The sequence below is a fragment of the Somniosus microcephalus genome, chromosome 10 (assembly GCF_052327205.1).
Source record: "Somniosus microcephalus isolate GS21.2 chromosome 10, FLI_Smic_1.0, whole genome shotgun sequence".
NCBI classification, from domain to species: domain Eukaryota; kingdom Metazoa; phylum Chordata; class Chondrichthyes; order Squaliformes; family Somniosidae; genus Somniosus; species Somniosus microcephalus.
This window is the reverse complement of record NC_140996.1, coordinates 166,421,266-166,439,361: the sequence shown is the minus strand read 5'-3', so window position 1 is coordinate 166,439,361 and position 18,096 is coordinate 166,421,266. Positions and strand designations below refer to the sequence as shown.

The 18,096-nt window shown below is 42.3% G+C and overlaps 1 protein-coding gene across 1 annotated transcript in view; it reads left to right on the top strand.

The window, feature by feature from the left end:
* The window catches only part of poglut3 (protein O-glucosyltransferase 3), a 30,829-nt gene extending 18,657 nt beyond the window's left edge, over positions 1 to 12,172 (top strand). The window contains exons 6-8 of the mRNA XM_085999102.1: positions 4,668 to 4,862; positions 6,447 to 6,551; positions 10,245 to 12,172. Of these exons, the coding sequence (XP_085855228.1) occupies positions 4,668 to 4,862; positions 6,447 to 6,551; positions 10,245 to 10,370 (426 nt within the window). The 3' untranslated portion in view covers positions 10,371 to 12,172. The remainder of the gene's footprint in view (positions 1 to 4,667; positions 4,863 to 6,446; positions 6,552 to 10,244) is intronic.
* Positions 12,173 to 18,096: the final 5,924 nt, after the last annotated feature.

The following is an 18,096-nucleotide window of genomic DNA, read 5'->3' as shown; positions in this document are numbered from 1 at the left end:
ATCCGCTACTGGGGACATCACTAACATCTCCCAGTTCGCCGTGCATTGCTGCATCCGCCAGGTGACCGAAGCCCTTTTCAGAAGGAGACATCAATTCATCTCCTTCCCCATGACCCTGGACAAGCAGCAGCAGCGTGCAGTGGGATTTGCAAGAATAGCGGGCTTCCCCATGGTGCAGGGCGCCATTGACTGCACGCATGTGGCTTTGCGGGCACCTCTTGAGCATGCCGAGGATTACCGCAACCGGAAGGGCTACCATTCCCTCAATGTACAGCTGGTGTGTGACCACAGGCAGCGCATCCTAGCTGTCAATGCCCGCTTTCCAGGCAGCAGCCACGATGTCTTTATCCTGCGACAGACAACTGTGGCTGACATGTTCCAGCTACAGCCTCCCCCAAGAGGATGGCTTATCGGGGACAAAGGCTATCCTTTGTGTACCTGGCTCATGACCCCGCTCCGCGCGCCCATGACCCCTGCTGAAGAGGCATACAACGAGAGCCATCAAGCGACTAGGAACATCATAGAACAAACAATCGGCGTCCTCAAGCAACGGTTCCGCTGTCTCGATCGCTCCGGGGGAGCCCTCCAGTATTCGCAGGATCGAGTCTCCCAATTCGTCGTCGTTTGCTGCATGCTGCACAACCTGGCTATCCGCAGGACTCCGGCACTGCCACCTCACGTTGGACCACCACCTCGAGGAGGAGCATGAGGAGGACGAGGAGTACCAGCCCAGGAGGGAGGCACAAGGTCCAAGGGCCGCCCGTCGGCGGCTTATTGAACGTCACTTCTAGGCCCCCTGTCAGGGAATGGCTTGTGCCAATGAAAGAACGTGATTGCAGCCGCTCCGCAAGCCCTCAGCCGGTTAAGGCAACAAACACCTCAAAGATCAAACATGGACAATGTTAATAAATAAAATGCTTTATTGTTCAAACTCAGGTCCCTTCCCACATGAAAACCAAAAACAGACGAAACCCCCCAAAAAACACTCAAACACATTACTCGCTCCCACAACCTGGAGAGGATTAACAAAATAGTGCAACTAAAATGTCCGTCATTCTCGGCCTTCGTAAAAAACAAACATCACATCATCGGCCTTCAAAAAACAAACATCCAATTCTCGGCCTCAAAAAAAACAAAACAAAAACAACAAAAAAACAAACAAACACAACTGGCCACACATTCGACTATTTGTCCCGCTAGGGCGATGCCTTGGCCATCTTTGTGTGGCCCCTGCCCGCCCTGCTGCTCCTCAAAGTAAGGCCATTGGCTGCTGCAAGGCTGGGGGCAGGCTCCTGAGGGGCACATGTCGTGACGGCAGATGCCCTTGGGGGTCGGCCTAGTCGAGGTCTGGCCGTCGAGTGGGCGGCTGTTGAATGCTGCAGCTGTGGCTGGCCAGCATCAGTCGCTGCAGCAGCTCCACTGGGGGAGTGGCAGTGGCGGCTGGAGGAATGGGGGCAAGCTGGCGGATGGCAGGCGCTCGCTGGTCGCCTGAGACACTGGCACTCGCCCGGGCCAGCACTGCAGCATGCGCACCAATCTGCTGAGAGACAGACCGCTGTGCTGCAGCGCGCCGGGTGCCCTGGCGATGCCTGGCTGACACAGCGAGTGTGGCAGCAGTGAGTGCCCGTGTTGACCTGTTCACTGACCGCATCAGAGCAGCCAGTGACTGGACGGCACCACTGATCACCTGGCCAGTCGCTGCCAGAGCTGCCCTGAATTCCGCCCGACTCGCTGCCTGATCTGCCCGGAATTCCGCCCGACTGGTGGCCTCTGAGGGCCCGAACTCGGTTACACTCCGAGAGAGGGACTCGATGGCCTCAGGCAACCGTGCCACTGCCGCCATGAGCTCCGTGTGCCGGCGCTCCGAGTCCGCGGACAAGTCCTCGAGGCGTTCCATCTCCTCAGCGAAGACCATCTCCGGACTGGAGGCCGGACTCTCCCTCTGGGGAGAAGGCCGCCGAGCTGGCTGACCCTTCCTGCGTTGCTGGACGCCGCTGGGCCCAGCAATTGGACTCCCCTCCGACGCATCCCCCCCTCTGGGGAGAAGGCCGCCGAGCTACCACCCCCCTCCCGCTCTCCTGTAGACGCGGAACGGCGCCTTCTTGCCATTGTCCGGGTACAAAACATGGCGCCTCTTCTCCACAGCACCAACCAGCACACTCAGATCACGCTCTGAGAAGCGCTGCGCACGTTCACGGGCCTTCTGCATGGCTTCAGGCGCTATTTGGGTCCAGCAGCAGTGTTCAGGCCTAGCTGGAGGGCTCCACTATCCAGGGCGTGGCAGCAGACACAGTCTTCCCCCTTAAGAGTTGGCCGGCGCCAGGGTGCCTGCTGTCAATCACGAGATGGCCGCACCTGCGCTGCGCCCGGCCTCGGCGCTATCGATCAGCACCTCCGGCTTAGCGCCCAAAGAGAGGCGTCCAGCACCAGTTTTAGCGCTCGAGTGAACTCTTAGGGCGAAGCTAATGAATATCGGAGAAGTGGCCTCGATTTGGCGGCGGGCGCAAACTTTAGCGGCCGCCCCACTTTACCGCCCCAAAAGTGGCTACAATGAATTTCTAGGCCTATATCTACTTTTGCAAATTGGTAGCCTAGCAATAAATGTTACTTTGAAGCTGTCAGGTGGATCATCTGAGGTTACAGTGTCTAGTCTTGCAGGGTTTTGAGTGGATATACTGTGCTGCTGAAGTATTCCATAGGGAGGGGGCCAGGCAAGAGAATTATGTTGCCTTGTATCTGCTATGTATATAATCTCTTCCCCCACCCCCCCCCCCCCCTGCCTCTCCACCACAAACAAATGTTGTATTTACTTTTCTACCTGAAAAAGACATTTAGAGTAAAGAGGCATTGGTAGCCTGCCAAAAGAACCAGAATCCACTGGATCCTAAATTCTTTAGCACCTGAAACCGGGCACAATTCCAGTGGCACACAGCGACTGTGCGCCAGAACAGAGGGGCCGAAGATCATTCAACATTTATCCTTGGGCCTTATCATAATTCAGTAAAGCTGCAGGGACCTAACCAATTTTGGCCGGCGCTGAGGCCCACAGGTAGGTCGGGGTGGATGAGGGCGGGCCAGTAGCTGTCCACAATTGTTTTGTGGAATCTGGAGGAGTGCTCCTTCTGACCACAAAAAGGGCATTTCAGGAAGTTTTGAAGCTGTTTGGATTTTTTTTTTTGAGCAACCTGCAGTGGTCCTTTTTAGGGGTCACTAGTTAGGCAGCGCAGGACCCGGAAATACTGGTCGGCAACTAATCTAAAAGATTTTGGGTATCTGGGTTAAAAATGGGCACAGGAGCCTCCATTTCAATATTGAGGCCCGCCTAAAAAAGACCCCAACCAGTATAGCATTGGCCTGAACGCTCATGCAGTTCATTCGCGAGTCTCTGGCTGCTAAATTGGTTATCATTGCGTCCATTTCACGCCTGGAAAACGGGTGCAACACTGTTGAAGTAGACCCTATTCTTATAAGAACCTAAAATAGGAGCAGGTGTACGCCATTCGGCCCCTCGAGCCTGCTCCACCATTCAAGAAGATCATGGCTAATCTGATCTTGGCCTCAACTCCACTTTCCTGCCTGTTCCCCATAACCCTTGACTCTCCTGTAGCTCAAATATCTGTCTATCTCCGCCTTGAATATATTCACTGACCCAGCTTCCACAGCTCTCTGGGGTAGAGAATTCCAAAGATTCACGACCCTCGGAGGAAAAAATCCTCCTCCTCCTCCTCCTCCGTCTTAAATGGGCGACCCCTTATCCTGAAACTGTGCCCCCTAGTTCTCGATTCCCCCACGAAGGGAAACATCCCCTCAGCATCTACCCTGCCGAGCCCCCTCAGAATCTTTTATGTTTCAATAAGATCACCTTTCATTCTTCTAAACTCCAGTGAGTGTTGGTCCAACCTGCTCAACCTTTCCTTATAAGACAACCCCTTCAACTCCGGAATCAACCTAGTGAATCTTGGCTGAACACCCGCCAATGCAAGTATATCCCTCCTTAAATAAGGTAACCAAAACTGTACACAGTGCTCCAGGTATGGTCTCACCAACACCCTGTACAGTTGTAGCAAGACTTCCCTACTTTTATACTCCTTCCCCCTTGCAATAAAGGCCAACATTCCATTTGCCTTCCTAATTACTTGCTGTACCTGCATGCTAACGTTTTGTGTTTCATGTACGAGGACACCCAGATCCTTCTGTACTGCAGCATTCTGTAGTCTCTCTATTTAAATAATATTTTGCTCTACCATATTTTAAACGTGAAGCACAATCTACCTTTGGGGTAAAGACAAACTCAGTAGCAACACCTACAGTTTGTATCTCTTGTATGTGTTAATTTGTTTCTGTAAATGGAGTTCAATCAATAATTAATTCATTTTCTTGCAAGTTCTGTAATAACAAATGGATTGTCACCAGTTTGTGAATCTAAACTTAAAGCTTCAACAATGAATAAACTTTAAATCAAAATGTTACATCAGACCAACTACTTTTTCATTATACTAAGTGACCTATAATTATTGAAATTGAGTTTCTAGTATTCCTTCAGAAATCCTCGTAGTTATTACTATTCAAAAAATTATTGTATTTTCAGAAGGAATTTTGTGGATGACAAGGTAGTGTGATTCATGTTTTTTTTATATTCATTGATGTGCTTCTGAATATTTTTCCAGTATAAATACCAAGTGAACGTGGATGGTACTGTGGCAGCTTATAGGTTCCCGTACCTTATGTTGGGTGACAGCCTTGTATTGAAGCAGGATTCTAAATACTATGAGCACTTCTACAGATCTCTGAAACCATGGAAACACTATATTCCATTTAAGAGAGATATGAGTGACCTTATTGAGAGGATTAAATGGGTTAAGGTAAGTAAGCGAGCTGCAATGTTAAATTTGAATGTATAGAATTTTCCCAAAGGCTCAATAGATAAATATGATGTCACTGAACCATACAAACCAGGAAGGCTTTGCTCAAATTCTGATTTATACTGAGTTAGTCTGTCTCTGTGTGGCAGTATGAGTGCTACAATAAACTTCAGCCTCATAGGCTGGGTAGAAAATAAATTGGCCACGACTTCTGTTCTGATTTCTACCCAGTGACCACTGCTGTAAATGCAAATGTGCATATATTGAGTACAACAAAATCCACTTTTGCTGTCATGTAGTTAGTTCATTGATACTCGCTTGGGTACCCCTAGAACCATACCACAGCCTGCATTGTCAACTTCAGGAAAGGAGAGGCTTGGGGAGAAAATGGAAGGGGAATCGAGACCAGTTGAAGTAACCCACTGCTGACTTGGATGTGATTGGCTAATTTAATCATAGTCGGGATCAAGCTTCAGTCTTCTGGTCATTTAAGACTCCATGCTATTTACCCACTGAGCCATGGGGAGGGGCTCCTGTCATTAATCTGAAGTTCACTTTACACCCTCACACTAATTATCACCACTTGCTGTTTAATTTCAGCATAACTGTGGAAAAAGGGAGGAAAAAAGGAACAAAAGTTAAATACTTTTATTGATGTGACCTAATGTAGTATGCAACAACACAAAACATATAAATATCAATCTGACAGTACATCTCCGAACTAGATATAACTAACATAACTGTGTGAAATATATTTTTAAAGCAAATTTACTCAAACTGTTAGCACTTACCTTTTGATGACTGTGTTTCAGGATTTGTTTTTGAATTCACTTATCAGGGAAAAGTGCCCAGATTTTATTTTATTAACTTTAGACCATTCGAAATACATTTCAAAAAAAATTCTTCATAGTGAACTTGTCCCTTTTTAAAGGCAAATTAATTAAATTTAACAAACTCACTGTTTTAGTATAAATCGTGTAATAACTGCTTAAATGCCTGTTAATACAATTGATCACTTCGATGCAGTGTTTCCTCTAGGCGTACATAGTTTTATTTATACCAGAAGCTGCAAGTTATCTACCCATAGGGCATTTGTTATGACAGCTATATCATTCTGTCCTTTTGGCTACACTTTAACTTATTACCTGATTAGGTTTACTTGCGAATTTTATACATCAAATTAACAGTAATCGGAGTGTACCACAAGAGAGTGAAGCAGATTGTCATTGAGGCAATTTCGTTTTCTATTGTGATGTACCTTGGCACATGTGATATATTAGTATGTAAAAGAAAATTTAACATTGCTAGTGGGATAGTTGAACATTTTCTTGTATACCTTTTAACACAAGAAATAAATTCTGAATGCAGTATAGTAGAAAAGTATATGGAATGCTTGTAACACAAAATATGAATACACAATAGGTTAAAAACCGTAGTCTTGGGTGGGGAGGGATCTAATCCCAGTCCAATGTATTCATCAAAGGGTGGTCCTTGTTTTATATTTGTAATAATACACTGCCTGATAGGAATGGAATGCTGTGTACATCTTGCTAAAATCTTTTTCATTTACATGGTCTTTTTTAGGATAATGATGCTGAAGCTCGGAAAATTGCCAGATCAGGACAAGCTCTTGCTAGAGAGCTCCTGCAGCCTTCAAGTCTTTACTGTTACTATTACATAGTCTTACAGGTTTGAGACTTAATTAGATCCCTTTATTAGATTGCATATTCCTGCAAGGCAGTTTTGAATGATCTAGGATGTGGTACTTTGATTCAACTGGATCAGTCGATGGTAACATTAACGGAGGAAACATTAGGGATAACTACTCATCTTGGATGAATCCTTGGTAATTTCTTTAAAAAGTCATTTTCATGTTTTTTAATAATTACAAACTTGGGGTTCCTAGATGGAACCTTGTACATCCATAATTTTGTTAGTAAAATAGTCGTGTGGATTTGTTGGGGGGAAAAATCAACAAAGGGAAAATCACTGGAATATGTCTGCTTCTCAGTGTTGTGTCTGTGATGTTTCTTGATTGCAAATTACAATTTGTTCCCTTCTCGGTCTCTGCACAAGAATTGAAGACCTAAGGGTCGTCTTTGAATTATAGTTATTGCTATGTCTTCATAATTTCCTAACTTTCTCATTTGGGTGTGTAGTGGTGAGGGGAGGATATCATCTTTGGAACTTGTGTGAAACTGCCCCACTACGGCATATCTTAATGTTGGATGGGCCCGGAAGCCAACACATGTCACTCTGCAGAGAAAGGGATGAAGATGTACTAACATGACCCACACTTGGATCATTTATACTCCGAGTGTCCAGGTGAAGCTTCTATCAAAGCCAAATAGTTTCCAAATTGGAAAATAGTCTATTATGTCAAATGTTTTTTTTGCCATAAAGGGGTATTGTTGCCAAAGGATGGTCAAATGCCTTGTATACTAGGACATTATTGAAGTACATTGTTGTACCAAATATGCCCTTGATGAAACTTGCATGTAAATAAAATAAAGATCATTCTCCTGGCTTGCACTTTCACAAAAGTGTGAATTGATGGAGGTAGGTTTGGTTGAAACATAGAAAAATAGGAGCAGGAGTAGGCCGTTTGAGCTTGCTCTGCCATTCAATATGATCATGGCTGATCCTCTATCTCAATACCATATTCCTGCTCTCTCCCCATACCCCTTGATGCCTTTTGTGTCTAGAAATCTATCTATCTCCTTCTTAAATATATTCAGTGACTTGGCCTCCACTGCCTTCTGTGGTAGAGAATTCCACAGGTTCACCACCCTTTGTGAAGAAATTTCTTCTCCTCCTCTCAGTCCTAAATATCCTACCCTGTATCCTGAGACTGTGACCCCTTGTTCTAGACCCCCCCCCCCCCCCCCAGCCAGGGGAAACATCCTCCCTGCATCCAGTCTGTCTAGCCCTGTCAGAATTTTATACATTTCAATGAGATCCCCTCTTATTCTTCTAAACTCTAGTGAGTACAAGCCTAGTCGACCCAATCTCTCCTAATACGATAGTCCTGCCTTCCCAGGAATCAGTCTGGTGAACCTTTGCTGCACTCCCTCTATGGCAAGTATATCCTTTCTTAGGTAAGGAGACCAAAACTGCACACAGTACTCCAGGTGTGGTCTCACTCAGGCCCTGTATAACTAGTAAAACATCCTTGCCCCAGTACTCAAATCCTCTTGCAATAAAGGCCAACATACCATTTGCCTTCCTAACTGCTTCTGCGCCTGCGTGTTTGTTTTCAGTGACTGGTGTACAAGGACACCCAGGTCCCTCTGTACATCAACATTTCCCAATCTATCACCATTTAAATAATACTCTGCCTTTCTGTTTTTCCTACTGAAGTGGATAACCCTTTCATAAATCCATGTTGACTTTGTCTAATCCCATTGATATTTTCTGAGTGTTCTGTTATCACATCCTTTATAACAGACTCTAGCATTTTCCCTACTACTGATGTTCGGCTAACCGGTCTGTAGGATATGGTGTGAATCGGCATTCCTTCTGACCAAAGATTTTTGTATTATGATCTCTGACAGAAGAGGATGAGATGTTTACATGCCATAAAAAGCCCTCAAGTTATCCATTCCTTCTACAGGAGTAGGGATATTTTTGGCTTTCAATTTGCTCCTGTTAATTCAGAGGTAATTTGGGGAGTGAACAATTTTGGAAGTGGGTTCTTCTGATTTTCCTTTTCTCTGTTCTCACTGATTGATGAGACAAAAAGGATGGACAAAACTGCTATCGTGCATAGACGTAAAAAGAAAAAGGAAAGACTTGTATTTATATAGCACCTTTCATGACCCAAAGTGCTTTACAGCCAACAAAGTACCTTTTTGAAGTGTAGTTACTGTTGTAATGTAGGAAAGCGGCAGCCAATTTGGGCACAGCAAGGTCCCACAAACATTAATGGGATAATGACCAAATAATCAGTTTGTGATGTTGATTGAGGGATAAATATTGGCCAGGTTAACTCCCCTGCTCTTTGAAATAGTGCCCTGGGATCATTTACATCCACCTGAGAGCAGACAAGGCCTCTGTTTAACATCTCATCTGAAAGTACAGCACTCTCAGTACTGCACTGGAGTGTCAGCCAAGTTTTTTGTGCTCAAGTTTCTGGAGTGGGTCCTTCTGAGTCAGAGGTGAGAGAGCTACCAACTGAACCACGGCTGACACAGTAAAGCAAAGGTCATTATACAAATTATTATAATGATACAGAAGTTATATTTGGTTTATATCTGAGTTTATGATCCAATCTTCCAAAGTCAATGGACAAAAAAAACAAAGACTGGAAATCTGAAACAAAAATAGACAATGCTGGTAACACTCAGCAGGTCAGGCAGCATCTATGTAGAGAACTGATATGCTAATGCTTCAGGTATGGATCCTTCATCAGAACTGGACGTTATTACAGAAACAGCACCAGCCTGCTGAATGTTTCCAGCATTTTCTATTTTGTTCCAATGTCGATGATGTTATTTATATTACAAAAGCTGAAGTGCTTTGGGTCTTGTTTTTTGAGGTCTATGAATCCTGTTCTAATGTTTCACATTTAGCAGAAAACAAAATGTTGTTCCTCCAGTAGTTATGAAATGGGCTATAAAGTTGCAAAGAAAAAGTCATTGTTAAATTACTAATGAAAAATGCATTTTTTATTTGCATGAACTGAAATTTTGGATCCTTAAGGTGTAACTAACGTTTCTGTGGTTCTTCGAGCTAATGGGAAGAGAGAGGGCAATGCACGTCCTCTAACTAGTATGATATGACACGGAATCAGTTATTTTCAATTGATCCTAGTAAGGTTGTTAACAAATGATTTCTAACACCCTCTTAATGATTCAAGTTTTTATTTTATGTTAGCATTAAGTAGAGAGTGGTTCCTTACCTTTGTCACTAAATACCCTTTTTAATGTGATTCTTTGTTCTTTACAGACTGCTAAACATTTAAACGCTTGTTTGAAAAAGTTGACTGATGTCATCGTCATCGATTCTGTTGTGCTACTCCCCAATGGTTTATCTGATGTACTGCAAAAACTGGATACAGTACATCAGATTGATCAAAGTCACAACACTATCCCTGCCCATCAAAAACTGCCATGTTATCAACAAAGGGATCAGAACTTACAATTTCCATCAAGTTTAGGGATTTTAACAGGATGTTATTTTTCAATTGTAATAAATCCCTCCATTTAGAGTAACACAACTTTGATCCTGATTTGGGACCCCTAAAATTATTTGCACTGTCTTGTCGCTGCCTGCCATGCTTCATTAGAAAGTAACTTCTTGATAGTACAATATTATAATTGCAACTGTTAAACTGGTAGCAACTCTTTTAATTCAAACTATTTTTCCTTTTTACTGTTTTAGGAGTATGCCAAACGGCAGACTACTAAGCCTGAAATTCGTGAGGGAATGGAGCATGTACTTCAGCCAACTGATCATGAATCTATCTGTAACTGCAAGAGAATGGCTAATATAAAGGAGGAACTTTAACTGTAATCAATATCATTGCTTCTGTTAATTTTGTATGCATTACTTGAAAAATCCCTCTTTCTTTCGGAGACCATTTCTGGAAAGGGCCTGGAGTAATGTACATTTAAACGTGAACTAAAATGTCACTTTCAGTAGCCATTATTCACCACACATTTTTTCTCTTAAACCCAATGCTGCTTTTGTGTATAATATGTTAATTCTACCCTTGTGGCTTCAAATTGACTAAATGAAATGTGAAATTAGAAGTTGAACTTGTAACAGGAGTAATGTGCTGAAGTTTGTAACTTAGAATTAGTTTGTAGTTACTTGAAAATAGTTCAAGCTGTAATTTGCAATTCAAAACACATTAAATGCACTTCATCTAGTTTTCAGTAAGCACGATGCACAGTGTTACATGTAGTCTGTCAGGGCCCGTCTGACTTGATCCTACAATCAGAATTAGTGTTTTTTATAATGGGGAAGTTTTCAAAACCAATTTAGTTCAGCACAGGCTCGCTGCATATATAGATATACTGGTTTCTTTAAGACTTGTTTTGTAAAATATAATTCTAATATACTTTCACCAGCTATGGTTTATATATTAAATAGTCGTACCAGTTGTGCTGAAACTTGCAAGAAATACCAAACTGTGTGTTTGTAAAGTAAGGTAAAGAGATTCGTAGTGTAAAAAGCTGCTTTGGGTATATAGCATGAGTTATGATCCAAAAGTTGCAGGTTCCAGTATTGGTTATATTTTCATCTCTGTTGCAATGTGGTTCGTTTTGTTTTTCAAGTGGAGAGATTCAATGCCAAACTGTTCACCTTTAGGGGAGGAAATAATTATGAATGATTTGTAAATCAGTTCAGACCAAAGTCTTATACTAGAAATTGGCAATCACATTGACTGCAGAAAATCTGACTTGACTATAAATGATTTGTGACAAACTGGTTCTGTCTTTATATAAGAGCTGTTGCTGGGATTAGTCTTGGGTCTGGATTCATTCAGAGACTGTGAAATCTGAACCCTCTGCTGCATCTAACTAGTTCTATTCACCACTTCTAGTCCTAACTATTTTTCTGATCTCCTTATCATGTACCCAAAATGTGGAGCGATAAATTATACATTGCTTCGATCTTTTATGGGCACACCATCTAATTTGTTCATGTACTCTATGTAAAAGAACAGTATAATTACAATTGGCAAACTGGCCACGAGCTAGCAACAAAATAGGGCAGCTCCATTCAGTCAAGTCCTGAATTAAGGTATTGAGTCTTTGAACTATCTACTAAGTCCTGTCCCTCACTGCAGAAATTCTGAATTCTGGTCATTAATGGGAAAGTAGATCACCTAATTCCTTGAAGCTGAACTGCATGCTTGTGCAATGCTCGAGACTGCACACGTCCCAGGCATAGTTCAATGCAGTTCCCTTTTCGCTGTCTACTTGCATTAGTGAGGACAAAACATTGTCAAGTATTGGAAGCTATAGTCTACAACTGGTCTGCATTGTTGACTATAATGTAGAAAATCAAAGATGAGCTTTACAAAACATGTACATTGCCTTAGGAAATCTTTACACTTATTTGATTAACAGTTAACACATTTAGTAATAAAGTTAGAAGTCTTTAAAGAGTATTTTGATTCATTCCACCAGTGTCAGTATGAACTTTCTGCCTTCAGAAACATATACTTATTTCCCTGCAAATTACTATTTATTACATTTTTTTTATACACTGCTTTTTTTGTAGTTGTGGTTTGTGCACTAATGTTTTATTAATGATGCTTGTAGAGTAAGTAATCTATAAATAAATTGTATTTTCATTAAGTGCGATAATTATTTATTTATCTTTTTGAGGCGATATTTTTCCTCAGTGTCCCAAGAAGTGCACAAACTGCAAAAGCCATGGGCAGGCAAATGGGAACACTGCAGTCAGGACTGCTTTAATGCAACTTGCATTTATATACTACCTTTTAACATAGCTAAACATACCAAGGCACTTCACAAAAGGAAATCGGCAGGCATCCGACACTGAGCAGGAATTAAGAGTTGGGGGAAGTGACTGAGGGCATGATCGAAGATATAGGTTTTGAGGAACATAAGAACATAACATAAGAAATAGGAGCAGGCCTTTCGGCCCCTCGGACCTGCTCCACCATTCAATAAGATCATGGCTGAATCTGATCTTGGGCTCAACACCACTATTTTGCCTGTTCCCCATAACCCTTGACGCCCTCTAGTTCAAAAATCTGTCAATCTCAGCCTTGAATATATTCAATGATTCCGTCTCCACAGCTCTTTGGGTAGAGAATTCCAAAGATTCACGACCCTCAGAAGAAATTCGTCCTCATCTCCGTCTTCAATGGGCGACCCCTTATTCTGAAACTATGCTCCCTAGTTCTAGATTCCCCAATGAGGGAAACATCCTCAGCATCTACTCTGTCAAGCCCCCTCAGAATCTTACGTTTCAATAAGATCACCTCTCGTTCTTCTAAACTCCAATGAGTATAGGCTCAACCTTTCCTCATAAGATAACCCCTTCATCTCAGGAATCAACTTAGTGAACCTTCTCTGAATTGCCTCCAATGCAAGTATATCCCTCCTTAAATAAGGAGACCAAAACTGTACGCAGTACTCTGGGTATGGTCTCACCAATGCCCTGTACTGTTGTAGCAAGACTTCCTTACTTCTATACTCCATCCCCCTTGCAATAAAGGCCAACATTCCATTTGCCTTCCTAATTACTTGCTGTACCTGCATGCTAACTTTTTGTGTTTCATGTACGAGGACGCCCAGATCCATACCGCATCATTCTGTAGTCTCCACTTAAATATTTTGCTTTTCTATTCTTACCAAAGTGGATAACCTCACACTTTCCCACATACTCCATCTGCCAAATTTTTGCCTGCTCACTTAACCTATCTATATCCCTTTGCAGACTCTGTCCTCACAACTTGCTTTCCCACCTATCTTTGTATCAGCAAATTTGGCTACAGTACACTCGGTCCCTTCATCCAAGTCATTAATATAGATTGTAAATAGTTAAGGCCCCAGCACTGATCCCTGTGGCACCCCACTAGTTAGTTTGCCAACCTGAAAATGACCCATTTATCCAGGCTCTCTGTTTTCTGTTAGCCAATCCTCTATCCAGTCTAATATATTACCCCAACACCATGAGCTCTTGTGCAGTAACCTTTTATGTGGCACATTATCGAATGCCTTTTGGAAATCCAAATAAACTACATCTACTGGTTCCGCTTTATCCACCCTGCTTGTTACATCCTCAAAGAACTCTAATAAATTTGTCAAACACTATTTCCCTTTCATACAAACAGAATCAACATGGTTTTATGATTTTCTAAATGTCCTGCTACTACGTCCTTAATAATGAATTCCAGCATTTTCCCAATGACAGATGTTAGGCTAACTGGCCGAAAGTTTCTCGCTTTCTGTCTCCCTCATTTCTTGAATAGGAGTGTTACATTTCCAGAATCTAGGGAATTTTGGAAGATTACAACCAATGCATCCACTATCTCTGTAGTCACTTCTTTTAAGACCCTAGGATGCAGGCCATCAGGTCCAGGAGACTTGGCAGCCTTTAGTCTCATTAGTTTGCCTAGTACTTTTTCTCTAAGTGATAGTGGTTGTTTTAAGTTCCTCCCTTTTGCCCCTTGATGTTCCACTATTATTGGGATGCTTTTAGTGTCTTCTACCGTGAAGACAGATACAAAATATTTGTTCAAAGTCTCTACCATTTCCTTGTTTTCCATTTATTAATACCCCAGTCTCATCCTCTAATGGACCAATGTTTACTTTAGCTACTCTCTTCCTTTTTATATACTTGTAGAAGCTCTTACTGTCTTTTTATATTTCTTGCTAGTTTACTCTCAATCTATTTTCTCCTTTATTTTTTTAGTCATCCTTTGCAAGTTTCTAAAAATTTCTCAATCTTCTGGCCTACCACTAATCTTTGCAACATTGTATGCCTTTTCTTTCAATTTGATACCCTCCTTAACTTCCTTAGTTAGCCACCGCTGGTTCATCTTTCTCGTAGTGTTTCTTTCTCACTGGAATATATCTTTGTTGAGAGTTATGAAATATCTCCTTAAAAGTCTGCCACTGCTTATCTACCATCTTGCCATTTAATCTATTTTCCCAGTCCACTTTAGCCAACTCTGTCTTCATACCTTGTAATTGCTTTTAATTAAGTTTAAGACACTAGTTTCAGACCCAAGTTGCTCACCCTCAAACTAAATGAAATTCTATCGTGTTATGATCACTCTTCTAGTAAAGGATCCTTTACTATGAGATCATTAATTAATCCTGTCTCATTACACATTACCAGATCTAAAATAGCCTGTTCCCTGGTTGGTTCCCCAAAGTATTGTTCTAAGAAACTGTCCTGAATACACTCTATGAACTCGTCCTCAAGGCTACCTTTGCCAATTTGATTTGTCCAATCTATATGAAGAATAAAATCGCCCACAATTATTGCAGTACCTTTCTTACAAGCCCCCATTATTTATTGATTTATATTCTGTCCTACAGTGTAGCTACTGTTAGGGGCCTATAGACTACTCCCACCAGTGACGACTTTCCCTTATTATTTCTTATCTCCACCCAAACTGATTCTACATCTTGATCTTCTGAGCCAACATAATTTCTCACTACTGTACTGATCTCATCCTTTATTAACAGAGCTACACCACCTCCTTTTCCTTTCTGCCTATCCTTCCAAAATGTCAAATAACCCTGAATATTCAGTTCCCAGCCTTGGTCACCTTGCAACCACATCTCTGTAATGGCTATCAGATCATACCCATTTATTTCTATTTGTGCCGTCAACCTTGTTACGAATGCTGCGTGCATTCAGATAAAGAGCCTTTAATTTTGTCTTTTTACCATTTTTCCCTACACCAACCCTATTTGCTGGTGCACTCTTATGTTTGTACGTTCTGTCCCTTCCTGTCACACTCTGGTTATCATTACCCCTATCGCTACCCTGCACTATTGCCTTGTCCTTTCTAACTTTCTAAGTTTCCCCTCACCGGAACCCTCCCCTCTTTTTCCACCCCCCCCCCCCCCCCCCCACTATTTAGTTTAAAGCCCTATCTACAGCCCTAGTTATTCGATTCGCCAGGACAATGGTCCCAGCACGGTTCAAGTGATGCCCGTCCCAACGGAACAGCTCTCTTTCCCCAGTACTGGTGCCAGTTCCCCATCAATCAAAACCCATTTTTCCCACACCAATCTTTGAGTTATGCATTCAACTCTCTGATCTTATTGACTCTATGCCAATTTGCTCATGGCTCAGGTAATAATCCAGAGATTATTACCTTTGTGGTTTTGCTTTTTAATTTAGCCCCTAGCTGCTCATACACCCTCAGCAGAACCTCTTTGCCCTACCTATGTCGTTGGTACCTACGTGGACCACACTGGATCCTTCCCCTCCCACTCCAAGTTCCTCTCCAGCCCCGAGGAGATGTCCTTAACCCCAGCTGCAGAGAACAGTACCTATCCCCCTAACTATACTGTCCCCTACCACTACGACTTTCCTTTTTACTCATCCAACTTGAATGGCCCCCTGTACCACAGTGCTGTGGTCAGTTTGCTCATTCTCCCTGCAGTCCCTGCTCTCGTCCACACAGGCTGCAAGAACCTCATACCTGTTGGACAAATGCAAGAGCTGAGACTCCTCCAATGCTACCTTCTGGCACTCCATACCTGCCTTGCTCGTATTCACACCCTCCTGTCCCTGACCGTGGACCAATTCTGAAGTATTTAACCTAAGGGTTGTGACTGCCTCCCGGAACAAAGTGTCCAGGTAACTTTCTCCCTCCCTGACATATCACAGTGTCCGAAGCTCAGATTCCAGCTCATCAACACTCAGCCGAAGTTCGTCGAGCTGCAGACACTTACTGCAGATGTGGCTGCTGTGGATCACACTGGGGTCCACAAGCTCCCACATGCTACAACTGCAACACATCACCTGCCCTGCTGTCTCTATTGTATTTTATTTAACTAATTAGATTTTCAAGTTTTGAGATACTCAATTGTCTATTAGTAGTTTTTAATCTAGGTAATAACCTTGTTTAAATTATTACATTTAGTTATATGCTTTAGGTCTTTACTGTAACTTAGCCCACAGTCCTAATTTAACACTAGTTTATATTTTTTATGTAGCAAGCAGCACCTCTTACCCTCACCTCACAAAATTCCCTCACTCACCAAATTCCCAAGTTTAGTAATCTGTAGAAGTAGTATTCCATAGAACTTGGACTCCGTGCGTTAGCAAAAGCCTCGTTTTGGCAGGCAGAGGAGAGATGTTGCAAAGTGAAGGTGTTTTGCAAGAGAATTCCAGAGTGCAGGGTTATGGTATCTGAAGCCAGGCAGGGGTATGGATTGGGTTTAAGGAGCAGTTCATCTGGTGAGTGACAAATGGGATGACTTTGATCTTGCTAATGTTAAAGCTGGAGAAAGTTATTTTTTTACTTGTGATTAAATGTCTAACAATCAGTAAAACAGCACAGTAACAGTCATGGAGTTGAGAGTAATGGCGGACAGGTAGAGCTGCATATCATCAGTCTACATATGGAAGCTACCATTGTGTTCATAAATAAAGTTACTGAGGGGCAGCACACAGATGAATAGGAGTGGGTCATGGATGCAGACTTGGCGCACGAGGTGATCTTATGCCGGAGGAGAAGCCATAGAAGATGATTTTCTGGCAATGTGGGGACAGGCAGAAGTAAAACCCATGATAGGATAGACCATAGAGGCAACATACTGAAAAGCAAGGAGGGATAACAACATAATGTCACTAACAGTGACTTTAGACCAGGGCAGTTTCAGTGCTATAATCAGCAGAAATCAAGCATAAAAGGATTGAATGGGGCATGGTCGGAGAGGTGTAAGAGACAGAGTATATGATGGTACTTAAGTTTTCTGATCTTATAAATTCCTATGTTATTTCTGTCCTCATTTTCTTTCTAATTGTTAAATAAAAATCACTCATGACAATTTTTTCAAGTTTACTATATTACTAGCAAATTTGTGGAGATACTTGAGGTGAATTGGAGGATATGCTGTTTTTTTAACAATAGGGATGCTATATTAAAGTGTTACAGGATGTAAGCATCACTTACAGGATGCAACTTACAGGAAGTAAATGTTATATGAATATTACATGTATTCTACAAGATGATCTTGTAGGAATTTCAAACACCATGCAGGAATTGTATGGTTAGGATTAAAGCTTTTAGCATGAATCTAGTGTGGCAGGCACAAATGCCTGAATGGCTGCCTTTTGTAGTGTAATTTCTGATAGCAATTTTTTTTTAACTTAATCGTGAGATATTGGCACTGCTGGTGAGGTTGGCATTTATTGCCTGTTCCTAGATGCCCTGCGAAGGTGGTACTGGGCTGCTGCCTTGAACTGCTGCAGTCAGTGTGGTGAAGTTGCTCCCACAATGCTGTTATTCTTTGAAGCAGTTTGATGCAAATGTGTGGCTTGCTAGGTCACACCATAGGACAGTTAAGAGTCAGACATGTTGGTGTGGGACTGGAGTCACATATAGGCCAGGCAAGGACGGCATGTTACCTTCCCTAAAGATCATTAATAAATCCGTTTTTTTTTAATGACAATCTGACTACATCATGGTCACTTTTACTAATACCAGCTGTTCATTTCCAGATGTTTTAAAACGTAGTTCAAATTCTCAAACTGCCATGATGGAATATGAACTCTCATT